The following is a 13,596-nucleotide window of genomic DNA, read 5'->3' on the forward strand; positions in this document are numbered from 1 at the left end:
CTGTAATAAATGAGGTACAAACCTTGTGAAGAGATTCCAGAGCCGTCCATATCGTCTCCAGTGAAACCTCTTGGGGTTTAACCAGGGGCTGCATCGCCAGAGCACAAGAAGTAATTTCTTCTTGTGTAGTTGTTGAGGGCGGCTCCTCCACGGTTTCCCCCACTGTTGTTCCAGGCATTCGCTGGATTCCCTGAGCCAGCCCTAAGAGTGTATCAGGCGTCACAATTACCCCGGGAGCGCACCACTCCTTCGACTCCGCTCTACCTTCGGCGGTCGGAACAGCGCTTCCGGGTGCATGCGGTGGCGTCGGGGTCATCGGTCCCAGCGGGCTGAGCGAAAGATCACTCTCCTGAGCAGGGCTCTTCTTTTCCCCGCTAATAGAAACGCCCGCGGTTGGAGTGGAGACCAAAAATGCTGACAGAGACTGCTACCCAGGCAAGGAAGGGATCTGCTTCGGGAGGGGTGGTCCCCTCGGCTTCCCTTTCCTTTTCGGCATGATTCCTGTGGAAAAAGGTACTTTTCAAAGTAAACCTCGGGAGCGTCTTAGTCGCACGTCCTGCTAGGTCGCCATCTTGAACCCGCCCAGCTGAAATGCAAGTTTAATTTTACTTCCCGTTAATTTTATATATTAAAGAATTTTGATTTTAAAAAATCCTATTTCATGTTATTCTATGTAGATATATAAAGTAAATACAAAGCATGAATAAATGATATATCATAAATATTTTATCCCAGTAAGTAAATACATAAATTCAAGGCCCAGTAAGCAGTATTGTTTTTGACATTACTGTATTTATTGACTGTTAGGTTTTATTCATTTAGTTGTTGGCCCACGTTGGGCAGTCTGCTGTGAAAATGCAGATAAAAGATCAATAATTTAAAAAGAAATGTAAAAACAAAGTTCTTACCCTCTTATTAAGGTCTGTCAGCTACTTGTTAATTCTCTGATACCTCATTTGTCAAAAGTTTCACATTCAATGAGTAACAAGATGATGACAGGAGGGCAGCCATTTTGATTGACAGAACTCTGATCTCCCATAATACATTCCAGATAGTGATGTGTGTGTAGGGGTTGTTCCATTTCCCAATAACTTTCTACCTGGAAGTATAAAACCACTGATACATGCATTCTGAAGATACGTGGCACAATTCTGCATTTATAAAATTCAGGGAGAGAGAGAGCATTAGTAATGACATTTTTTTGTGTAGTTGTCTTGTTTTCTCTGCATTTTTATTTGACTATCCAAGTTTCCAAGTTTAATAAGGGCTTACTATTCGCCCATCAAGTACAATTATCTAGGTGGCTTATAAGTCTACAACGGAGAGAAAAAAACGAGGTGACAAAACTGAAAGGTATAGGTCAGGCGTGCAAGAACAACAATATAAATAGGACAGAGGGGAAGAGACAAACCATAAAGAAACTGACTACGACTTCCAGGATTGCACCAGCAACCCAAACAAAAAGAAAAAGGCTATTACACAAAAGCACCGGCAAAAAGATATGTCTTAAGATCTATTTTATTTATTTATTTGTTACATTTGTATCCCACATTTTCCCACCTATTTGCAGGCTCAATGTGGCTTGCATAGTATCGTAAGGGCATTTGCCAAGTCCGGTAGAGGAACAAATACAATTAGATGTTAGGGTGGAATAGGGTAGGTAAGATTCAGGCACATTAGGGGTTGAAGATAGGAAGGGTTAGATAATGTCCAATACGATCTTTGGTGTTAATGTGTTGCACAGTTGAGGCATTTATGTTGGGTCGGTAGGGTATGCCTTACCGAACAGGTAGGTCTTTAGTGATTTTCTGAATTTTAGATGGTCGTAGATTGTTTTCACAGCTTTTAGCAGTGCGTTCCATAGTCGTGTGCTTATGTAGGAGAAGTTGGACACATCGGTTGTTTTGTATTTGAGTCCTTTGCAATTTGGGTAGTGGAGATTTAGGTAAGTCCGTGATGAACTGGTTCTGTTTCTGGTTGGGAGATCAATCAAGTCAGAAATGTTGTTGAGAATTTTGGAGTCTAAGGTGCTATGGAATCACATTCAAATGTTCTGGGCCTAGAACACTACTACTACTACTACTACTTATCATTTCTATAGCGCTACTAAATATACACAGCGCTGTACACTTGAACATGAAGAGACAGTCCCTGCTCGACAGAGCTTACAATCTAATTAAGACAGACAAACAGGACAAATAAGAGATAAGGGAATTACTAAGGTGAGGATGATAAAATAAGGGTACTGAACAAGTGAGTAAGGGTTAGGAGTTAAAAGCAGCATCAAAAAGGTGGGCTTTTAGCCTAGATCTGAAGATGGCCAGAGATGGAGCTTGACTTACCGGCTCAGGAAGTTTATTCCAGGCATATGGTGCAGCAAGATAAAAGGAACGGAGTCCGGAGTTAGCAGTGGAGGAGAAGGGTGCTGATAAGGGAGATTTACCCAGTGAACGGAGTTCCTGGGGAGGAATGTAGGGAGAGATGAGAGTGGAGAGGTACCGAGGAGCTGCAGAGTGAATGCACTTATAGGTCAATAAAAGGAGTTTGAACTGTATGCGGAACAGGATAGGGAGCCAGTGAAGTGACTTGAGGAGAGGGCTAATATGAGCATAGTGATGCTTTAGTCTCTGTTAACCTACTGCTACTTTCTTTCTTTTTTTTTTTTGTTTTTTGTTTTTGGTTTGTTGCTTTTATTTTAGTCTTTGAAAATCTTTGATGATTAATTGGATAAACCATATGGAGCTTGTTCATTTCTTACACATATGTGTATTATTATTATTATTATTGTATTATTCTAAAAACTTATAAATAAAGATTAAAAAAAAGATCTGGTCTATAAGTCATGGTGTCCACTAACTACGTTCTTTGTCCATTTTTCCAGGTGATCCAGGAGAAAAAGGGATGGTGGGTCCTCCAGGGCAATCTACAAATATTACACAGAAAGGAGAAAAAGGTGACCCTGGTGGCAATGGATATCCAGGTGTGCACTAACAATATAAGTACATAAGTAATGCCATACTGGGAAAAGACCAAAGGTCCATCGAGCCCAGCATCCTGTCCACGACAGCGGCCAATCCAGGCCAAGGGCACCTGACAAGCTTCCCAAATGTATAAACATTCTATACATGTTATTCCTGGAATTTTGGATTTTTCCAAGTCCGTTTAGTAGCGGTTTATGGACTTGTCCTTTAGGAATCCGTCCAACCCCTTTTTAAACTCTGCTAAGCTAACCGCCTTCACCACTTTCACCAGGCAACGAATTCCAGAGTTTAATTACACGTTGGGTGAAGAAAAATTTTCTCCGATTTGTTTTAAATTTACTCATTATAGAAAGCGTTGAATCCCTGAAATATTTTTCTTGTTTGCAGTAGTTTAAATTTAGTTGTTGCAGCCCTATAACATTAACAGTTAGCTATTAGTTTTATTAGAGGGTCTTAAATTCTTTTGCCTCTGTTTAGTCTTCTTTCCCACTAACCCTCCCCAGGCAAATGTCTTAATTTATAGCATGAGGAGCTTGGGAGACTAGAAGACCGGGCATCCAAATGAAATTGAAATTGGACAAGTGCAAAATGATGTAGACAGAGACGAGAAACCCAAATTATAGCTACATGATGCTAGGTTCCACATTAGGAATCATCACCTAGGAAAAGGATCTAAGTGTCATCATGGACAACTTGATGAAATCTTCTCCTCAGTGTGTGATGGTGGCCAAAAAAACAAACAGAATTAGGAATTAGGAAAAGAATAGCGATTAAAACAAAAAATTTCATAAGGCAACTGTATCGCTCCATGGTGTGACTGCTGCTTGAGTACAGTGTGTATTTCTGGTCACCACATTTCAAAAATGATATAGTGTAATTAGAAAACGTACAGAGAAGGGTGACCAACATGATTAAGGAGATAGAGTGACTCATATTAAGAAAGGCTAAAGAGGTTAGGGCTCTACATTTTGGAGACGAACTGGCTGAGAGGAGATATGATAGAGGTCTATAAAATCTTGAGTGGAATGGGTAAACATGACTTGAATGTTTACATTTTCAGAAAGTACAACCCCTGCCAGTTGAAGACTTGGTCCAGCGCTCGTCTCCATTGCTGCCGCATTGCCTGTCCTGCTCTCTCTTCCCCTCACATCTGGCACGCTTCTTTTAGTGAAAATGAGCATGCTCAATTTCAATAAAGGGAGCGTGCTGGATGTGAGGGGAAGAAAAGGTAGGACAAGGTATTAGCCAGCCAAGATATTTGCTGCGGTGGTGTTTCAGCTGGCAAGGGTTGGGGACCCCCACCAGCCAAGATATACAGCAGCTGCAGTGGGTGGGGAGCAGCAGGGCGGTGAGGCGGTGGAGGGGGGGTGGCGGAGGTAGGGGGCGGTGGCAGGGCGGTGAATCAAAATCTGCCTCCCCCCCACCTTGGGCTCTGGCTACACCTCTGCTAGGGACAAAACATTAAGTCCATAAAACATTATGAACGGACAGTGAAGAGTGCTCGATTTAAAAGCTAAGTGTAAACTTTTCTGACATGCTGTCGTTGTCACCTTAGCAAGTGACCTTACCAAGAAGAGAAAAGGAAAAGTAAAATTCACTTGAAAGAGAAAAATTCACTTAAAAAATATTTTTTTGAATGTTTTAAGAAAAATTCACTTTGTTCAACAGCAGTGGCGTTCCTAGGGGGGCGGACACCCGGGGCGGCGCCCCGCCCCCCCCCCCCCGGGTGCAGCGCCCCCCCCCCGATGGAGCGCGGACCCCCCCGCGAAAGAGCCCCCCCCAGGTGCATGGCGCTGGGGGGGGTGCCGCAGCGTGCGCCTGCTGCGAGTTTACTAACTTTGCTCGTTCGCTGCAGCTCCCTCTGCCCCGGAACAGGAAGTAACCTGTTCCGGGGCAGAGGGAGCTGCAGCGAACGAGAGAAGTTAGCAAACTCTCGCAGCAGGCGTGCGCCGCGGCACCCCCCAGCGGCGTGCACCCGGGGCGGACCGCCCCCACCGCCCCCCCCCCTTGGTACGCCACTGTTCAACAGCAACATTAAGACCAAAGAATTATAGGTCTGTCTAAAATGGAGTTTTTTTGCCCAGTGATAGAACTGTGGCGTGTGTTATAGGTCAATGTGAATAACATAGAACCACGCGCTAAACCCTGGGTAATTTACCCACGGTTTCTGAGGGCTTTTTCTCCATTTTTTTGAATAAGCACCAGTTATTTTGTTTCTGGAGCCTTGTTTTGGTATTAGGTTACTATTTTTGCTCTAGCGATACTGCATTTGTCTTGTTTAATTGTCCTACAAAACATTAAGTCCATAAAACATTATTAACCCGTTAGTGCCCGATGTTCCCATATGGGAACAAATCAATTTGTTCCCGTTTGGCTTAGTTTGGAAACATTGGGCACTAATGGGTTAAGGTATCCTTGGGGTAAGTAGCATGGGACCTTGGTACTTTTTGGGTACTTATTGGTAACAGGATGCTGGGACAGATCAACCTTTGGTCTGACCCAGTATAACAATTCTTTTGTTCTTATGAGTGTCTTTCTCTCCTTCAGGAATAGCAGGAGGACCAGGACTTAATGGTGAAAAAGGAGCACAGGGAGAGGCAGGTAATAAAACGAATGAATATTTCTTCTAGCAAACCAAAGAAACAAGAAAAAAACGTACAACAATTAGTAACACTGAAGTATTCTTTGCATGTAAAGACTTTCCATGTGTGTATAAGGGCTCATAATATTCCCAGGAGTTACACACAGTGCTACGAAGGTATTTCTTTTTAGACACACAACCAAATGGGGTTCACACTTTCCACAAAAGCGAAACACAACAGCAATAGGGTGGAAAGAACCCAAAGTCAAATGATCAATCTCCACAGCAAGGTAAGATGCTCCAAAGGAAACCTTTATTACGACCCAACACGGTCCATGTTTCGGCTAAAAACGCCTTCCTCAGGGGTCTACAAAATTGTAAACATCAATCGATGAGTGCTCAATTATGTATCGACTGATGGAGCGTTTAAATATCTGTCACAAAAAAATAACTTGACAAGCGTTATATGTAGCCTGCTGTCGATACAAATACAAACAGCTGTGGAGATTGATCATTTGACTTTGGGTTCTTTCCACCCTATTGCTGTTGTGTTTCTTTTTAGACGACAAGTATATAGACATGTTCTGAGGCAGAGTTTGAGGGCAGCAGAGATGGAACAGATTTACATACTGAATGTACATTATAAAAATACACCTGTATGTGTGTTCTTTACATGGTAATATTTATGCTTGCTCAGGTGCACAGTTTCAATCTAGGAATGATTTCTGCTGGTTTGCCTTTAGTATAATATAAGTACACATGGGAAGGGGGGGGGGGTCCCCAAACCCCACCAGCTGAAAACCTCCTTCAAAGGTGCCCAGAACTCTCTGCTGCCAAGCTTAGCAGTTAGTGGCAACATTCTTTCGCCACTGACGCTGGCATTCCGCACATGCTCAGTTTTCACATGTGTGAACAGGGCCGGTCTTAGGGTGAGGCGACCGCATAGGGCCTCGCGCTCAAGGGGGCCCCGCGCGGCGAGCCTGAAGTCGCCCCGCCCCGACCACCCGAGCTCCAGTTCCCCCTCCCTTTGGATTTTAAAAGTTACCTCGCGTTGTCGTCGGGACGGGTTACAGCGCCGGCAGGTAGCAGCAGCAGTCAGTGAAAAGCGTGCGAGCTGCTCGGCGCTTCCTTTCCCTCGCTCAGTTCTGGTCCCGCCCTCATTTCCTGTTTCCACGAGGGTGGGACCAGAGCTGAGCGAGGGAAAGGAAGCGCCGAGCAGCTCGCACGCTTTTCACTGACTGCTGCTGCTACCTGCCGGCGCTGTAACCCGTCCCGACGTCGACGAGGTAACTTTTAAAATTTAGAGGGAGGAGGGAGGGAGCTGGGTGGGAGGGAGGGGGCCTTTGGAGGTGGGAGGGGGGCCTTTGGAGCTGGGCCTTTGGAGCTGGGAGGGAGGGATGGAGGCCTTTGGAGCTGGGAGGGAGGGATGGAGGCCTTGGAGCTGGGAGCTGGGCCTTTGGAGCTGGGAGGGAGGGATGGGGGCCTTGGAGCAGGGAGGGGGCCTTGGAGCTGGGGGCCCTGGGGGGGAAGCCCTGGAGCTGGGGGCCCTAGGGGGGAGGGGGCCTTAGAGCTAGGAGGGAGCAGCTCGGAGGGAGCGGTGGCCGGCCCTGGAGCTAGGGTGGGGGCGGGGGGTGGGGCCCCATCAAATTGGTCTGCATAGGGCCCCGCACTTGCTAAGAGCGGCCCTGTGTGTGAAAACTAAGCATACATAGGAATGCTGCTGCCAATTGTTGAAGCTTGGTAGCAAGGAATTGGAAACCTTTGAAGGAGGTCTTCAGCTGGCAGGGCTTGGGGATTCCTGCCAGTAACTGCAAGAGTGTGCTGCTGCTGGATGGACCTGAGCCCAAAATGGGTGGACCCCTGCCCACCTGGGTCCACTCATGGCTACACCACAAGTGGCACCATTCCAAATATGACTACGCCTGAAAGTCTGAAGCATTTCAGGGGGACAACTTGGTGGAATTCCTAAATAAGGACTTTATAATGAGACTTTTAATTGGAGTGAATACTAACAAGTATACCTAAAAAAAAATCAATTTGAGATCAGAATCAGTATAATTAAGTTCTTTAAAGATACTGGGGACTCGATTTTGTTTTTTTCTTCACTTCCGATCAAAATGCACTCAAGGGATTATAGGCCGTAAACCAAATCCTAATCTTAGACGGTCATGTTTCGGTCCATGGAATCACAGCACGAATCTCAGATGTTCTGGTTTTCTCTGAATACTTCCAAAGCTCTGAAGTGTGGTCCTGCATTAAAGCATCTTTCTTGGGGTTGCAATTGCAGGGACTCCGGGACAAAAGGGAGTGAAAGGAGACCAGGGAAACACAGGTAAATTGCTTTCAAAAGCATTTGCTGTACTTCGTTTTGTGTCACAGAAAAATGAGCATTTTTAGAGATGGAATAATGAGAATTCTTTGTGTTCGAATGCTTCTATAGTTGGGGGGAAGGGAAGTTAAGTGGACCAGAGAAGGAATGTGAAGCAGAAAATAATTCTTTCAGGAAATGACAACATCAGAAGCAGGAAGAACATTATCTAATTACTCTGAAAAGAATCATCTAAAGTCCTAACGCATAATATTGCACCAGACTTGTAAAAAGCAGTTATATTAATGAGTAAATGAAGCAATATCAGTCACCCAAATGTTCCATTTTTGTATACTGGCATATTTTAAAGCAAAATAAGTTGGTAATTCTTGATGATAAATATTATCAGGTGTTATAGGACCCATAGGCGTAAAGGGAAGCAAAGGTGACCAGGGCATCACTGGACCAAAAGGTGATCGCGGAGTAAAAGGAGAACAAGGAATCAGAGGGCTTCCAGGTAAGATCTTATCTTTCTTATGACTTGTAGTCCACTAGAATTTCATAAGCTGTGAAGCATGGAGTAGTTAGTAGCAGGGGCGTAGCCAGACTTCGGCGGGAGGGGGGTCAAGAGCCCGCGGTGAGGGGGCACATTTTAGCCCCCCCCGGTACTACCGACCCCCCCGCCACTGCCTACCGCCGCCACTGCCACCACCAACTTTGACCCCCCCCCCTGCCGACGACCCTCTCGACCCCCCTCCCGCCACCAACTCTCCCCCACCGCCGCTGTCGCCTACCTTTGCTGGTGGGGGACCCCAACCCCCGCCAGCCGAGGTCCTCTTCTTCTGGCGCAAGGCTTCGTTCTGTTTCTGAGTCTGATGTCCTGCACCGGAAGAAGAGGACCTCGGCTGGCAGGGGTTGGGGACCCCGCCAGCAAAGGTAGGCAACGACTTGGGGGGAGGGCTGGCGGCAGGAGGGGAGGTCGAGAGGGTTGTCGGCAGGGGGATCCAGGGCCAAATCTATGGGGGCCTGGCCCCACGTAGCTACACCACTGGTTAGTAGGGGATGAATTCTCAGAAGGTCTCTAAAGTCTCTAAACCCCAGGATTCTATTTATCATGCTGAGATTTCCAAGCAGAAATCAAAGTATATTCTAAAACAATGCGCATACCTTAATTAGTTAACAAGCTAATCAGTGCTGATAATTTGATGTTAACAACCAATTATCAGCACTAATTGGCATTAATTAGAATTTACGCACACTACTTGCTAAGTGTATTCTGTAATGTGATGCGTGTAAATCTAAGTCGCACAGTTGAAAAGTGGGCGTGGTTATGTGCGTGGAATGGGCAGTTTGTGGATGTTTCTAAAATCTATGCACGCTGTTATAGAATACACATGCTCTGCGCCTAATTTAGGCGTCAGGATTTACACAAGGTTTTACTTGGCATTAATTGAGTGTGACTAAATTTAGTCGCATGGACCTGCGCTCAGCATATTCTATAAACCGTGCAAAAATTTAGGCTTATTCCATAAAGTACGCAACTCTGGGAGAGGCATGAGTGGGTCTGGGTGTGCCGAGCAATTGGGCAATGTTCTAGAATGCTGTCACTTATGTGCCTAATTTCCAGCACCAAGCAAAAGCTTTAAAGATAATTATTTATTCAAAAGTTTGAAGATTCATAAGTGTTTGGAGAATTTCTGGACGTGTGCATTTAAAACTGGAAAAACAACAAAAATGATAGAAAATCATTTTAAAAAATCAGTGTGGTTGTTAGCAGCCAATTACTGGCACTGATTGGCTCATTAATCAATTAGGTTGCATGCGCAAATTGGCTCTATGCGCTGATTTGCACATACAGCTTTAGTTGCCATATATAGAATCTGGGGAATAATGCCTCCAGTCATCCCCACCTTAGTCAATATATTTTTTAATGGCTGCGTGAGTCCATTTTCAGCATATACCACACTGTACAAGCCTCACTCTTGAGAACAAATCCTATATAATAATTCTCACCTCCAGCGTTCTGACTTGCTGCCTGGGACCGTGACTCATTCCGAGTTGGTCTGCTAGGCTCTGTAGATCAGGCTGATATCACCATAGCCATTATGATGTCAACTTCAGAACCCGGGGGGGGGGGGGGAAACATGCCTCACAGCTGATCCATGTCCAGAGGAGGGTCGCTGGACATGGGTGGCTGGAGGGGGGGCAGGGGAGAGAGGAGGGTCACTGGACATGGGTGGCTGCAGGGGGGGCAGGGGAGAGAGGAGGGTCGCTGGACATGGGTGGCTGCAGGGGGGGCAGGGGGTCGCTGGACATGGGTGGCTGGAGGGGGGCAGGGGAGAGAGGAGGGTCGCTGGACATGGGTGGCTGCAGGGGGAGAGGAGGGTCGCTGGACATGGGTGGCTACAGGGGAGCCGAGGAAAACCTTGCTAGCACCCGTTTCATTTGGGTCAGAAACGGGCCTTTTTTACAGTTGTAACTATTTTATAATCGCAGTTAATTTGACAAGGCAACGCCATAGTAGCTCTCACAGTTACCAAGTACTATATTTGTATTATCTTAGTTACCAAGGGGGTCCTTTTACTAAATTGCGCTGCAAAATTGGCTGCGCTAGTGTAGGAACGTGTTTTGGGCGCACGCAGATCCATTTTTTTTCAGCACACCTGTAAAAAAAGGCCCTTTTTAAAATTTTTGCCGAAAATGGACGTGCGGCAAAATAAAAATTTACACGCGTCCGTTTTGGGTCTGAGACCTTACCGCCATCCGTGGACTTAGCGGTAAGGTCTCACGCGGTAACCGCGCAGTAATCATCTGCAAGCGTAGAATGACGATTACCGCTCAGTTTCCGCCACGTGCAGGAAAAGAAAAATTATTTTCCGGCCTGCGTAGCGGATGCATATAAAAAAATGAAATTACCGCCCGGGCCACGTAGTAGCTGGGTGGTAACTCCAAATTGATGCATATTAGACACTTGTAAGCGCCACGCGGCTTAGTAAAACAGCCCCCAAGTATTATTTGTATCATCATTCATAAGCAAACACAAAAATAGGTTTTATGCTGCAAAATGTGGACTGTGTTTATTTCTCTCTGACACAGGACCTCAAGGAGTACAGGGACTTAAAGGTCAAAAGGGGGAATCAGGTAAGGAAAATGGGTTTCTGCATCATATTTGTGCTTATTCTGACTTGTATTGTATTGTAACATTTATACCCCGCGCTTTCCCACTTATTAGCAGGTTCAATGCGGCTTACAAATATAACAGGTTTACAAGATAACGCAAAATGGATAAAACAGCAGAATATCCTGTATAATAATTCTCACCTCCAATGTTCTGACTTGCTGCCTGGGACCGTGGCTCATTCCAAGTTGGTCTGCTAGGCTTCGTAGATCAGGCTGACATCACCATAGCCATTATGATGTCAACTTCAGAACCCGGGGGTGGGGGGGGGGGGGAAACATGCCGCACAGCTGAACCATGTCCAGAGGAGGGTCGCTGGACATGGGTGGCTGAAGGGGGGGCAGGGGGTCGCTGGACATGGGTGACTGGAGGGGGGCAGGGGAGAGAGGAGGTTCGCTGGACATGGGTGGCTGCAGGGGGGGCAGGGGGTCGCTGGACATGGGTGACTGGAGGGGGGCAGGGGAGAGAGGAGGTTCGCTGGACATGGGTGGCTGCAGGGGGGGCAGGGGGTCGCTGGACATGGGTGGCTGCAGTGGGCGCAGGGGGAGAGAGGGGTCGCTTGACATGGGTGGCTGGACATGGGGGAGAGGAGGGTTGCTGGACATGGGTGGCTGCAGGGGAGCCGAGGAAGACCTTGCTAGCGCCCGTTTCATTTGTGTCAGAAACGGGCCTTTTTTACTAGTAGTATATAAAGAGGTGGACAATAAAAAGTGGGTAAGTAAGATGGGAAAGGGAGGAAGGTGGTAGAGGTAGGGAGTGGGAAGAGGGTGTAAATTGGGATAGTGTGTTGTGATTAAGGAAGAATGTATAATGATGGCTGGAAGAGGAATGAAATTTAAAAAGGGGGGTAAAAGAGGAAGCATATTTCAGGTTCATAACATAAGGTCAGATCCGGGAGGCGCAGAAGGGTCTTAATTTAAGTCAAGTCCTTGAGATGGCAGTGTCTCACCTTCTCTATACCATTGTTCTAGTGAAAGAGAATAAAAAGAAACTTGAGGGGAAGTGGGAGAGAAAGGGAATGAGCGCAAGGGGCAGGGCTTTTTTTTGAGGGGGTACTTGGGGGGTACTGAGTACCGGCACCTTTTCCATTGTCTGCTAAAATTGACCTACGGATCCCACGTTTTAATGCAAGAGCTCAGGCTCTACACACCAATTCTGCCTTGTCATAGATTCTGTGACTGGTTGCAGGGGGCCTGGCCATTGTGGGGTGGGTCCCTCAGTGATCACCCCACCCCTGAAGGGTGGCCTAGCATTTGAGTACCGGCACCTTTTTTGCTAGAAAAAAACACATTGGCAAGGGACAAGCAGAAAGGAAGGAATGGGGGAGTGAATGCAGTGGAGATGGGAGAGGGAGGGAGAGTGGAGGAAAGTGCAGAGAGAACAAAGGAAAAAGAAAATGGTAGAGAGGACTGAGAACGTCCTGAATCAGACCTCATTACTTTCACACTCCTCAACCCTCAAACAATCTGACACCCTACACACATTACACGCCCATAGTGGTTAGAGTGGTGGACTTTGGTCCTGAGGAACTGGGTTCGATTCCCACTGAAGGCACAGGCAGCTCCTTGTGACTCTGGGCAAGTCACTTAACCCTCCATTGCCCCAGGTACAAATAAGTACCTGTATATAATATGTAAGCCGCATTGAGCCTGCCATGAGTGGGAAAGCACAGGGTACAAATGTAACAAAAATAAAATAGATACTATTGGAGATTCTACATGGAATGTTGCTAATCCACTAGCACACTACACAAATCCAAAGATAAGAACTCAGTGTCTGCTCACAGCATATGAATACTTTTAGTAATACAAATTCTCATATTATTTGGATATTGGGAGCCCTCGGACGATGCCACTTAAAAGCAATTTCATTAGTTTTTGCCTAGTGGCCAGGCCTCTCTTCATCGGGTACTCCCTTTTCTTAAACCTTAAATAAATGCTGTGGCAAACACACTCCACTGGTGCCCAAAATTATACGTGCTCAAAATTCAAAAGGAAAATAGAAAAAACTTATCTTGAACATTAGTACATGTCTCTCGCTGTTGACGTCCGCTTTGGCTTCCCCTAAATTACGCCCGACGCCGCGGGTTTCAATATTTTCATCAGGGACTCGGGTTAAACTTGCCCGCCTTAAATCCTCAACAGTCTGTGCACGCAGACTCTCACAGTGTCAGAGTCTGCGTGCACAGACTGTTGAGGATTTAAGGCGGGCAAGTTTAACCCGAGTCCCTGATGAAAATATTGAAACCCGCGGCGTCGGGCGTAATTTAGGGGAAGCCAAAGCGGACTTCAACAGCGAGAGACATGTACTAATGTTCAAGATAAGTTTTTTCTATTTTCCTTTTGAATTTTGAGCACGTATAATTTTGGGCACCAGTGGAGTGTGTTTGCCACAGCATTTATTTAAGGTTTAAGAAAAGGGAGTACCCGATGAAGAGAGGCCTGGCCACTAGGCAAAAACTAATGAAATTGCTTTTAAGTGGCATCGTCCGAGGGCTCCCAATATCCAAATAATATGAGAATTTGTATTACTAAAAGTATTCATATGC

At 46.2% G+C, this 13,596-nt stretch overlaps 1 protein-coding gene across 3 annotated transcripts in view; it reads left to right on the forward strand.

The window, feature by feature from the left end:
* The window catches only part of MARCO (macrophage receptor with collagenous structure), a 67,931-nt gene that overhangs the window by 44,481 nt on the left and 9,854 nt on the right, over positions 1-13,596 (forward strand). For 2 of the 3 annotated variants that reach the window (XM_030210611.1, XM_030210609.1), the window contains 5 exons: positions 2,882-2,980; positions 5,529-5,582; positions 7,850-7,894; positions 8,280-8,387; positions 10,967-11,011. In XM_030210611.1, the coding sequence (XP_030066471.1) occupies positions 2,882-2,980; positions 5,529-5,582; positions 7,850-7,894; positions 8,280-8,387; positions 10,967-11,011 (351 nt within the window). The remainder of the gene's footprint in view (positions 1-2,881; positions 2,981-5,528; positions 5,583-7,849; positions 7,895-8,279; positions 8,388-10,966; positions 11,012-13,596) is intronic. The other variant, XM_030210610.1, reaches the window with a different exon arrangement.

The sequence above is a fragment of the Microcaecilia unicolor genome, chromosome 7 (assembly GCF_901765095.1).
Source record: "Microcaecilia unicolor chromosome 7, aMicUni1.1, whole genome shotgun sequence".
Taxonomy (NCBI): domain Eukaryota; kingdom Metazoa; phylum Chordata; class Amphibia; order Gymnophiona; family Siphonopidae; genus Microcaecilia; species Microcaecilia unicolor.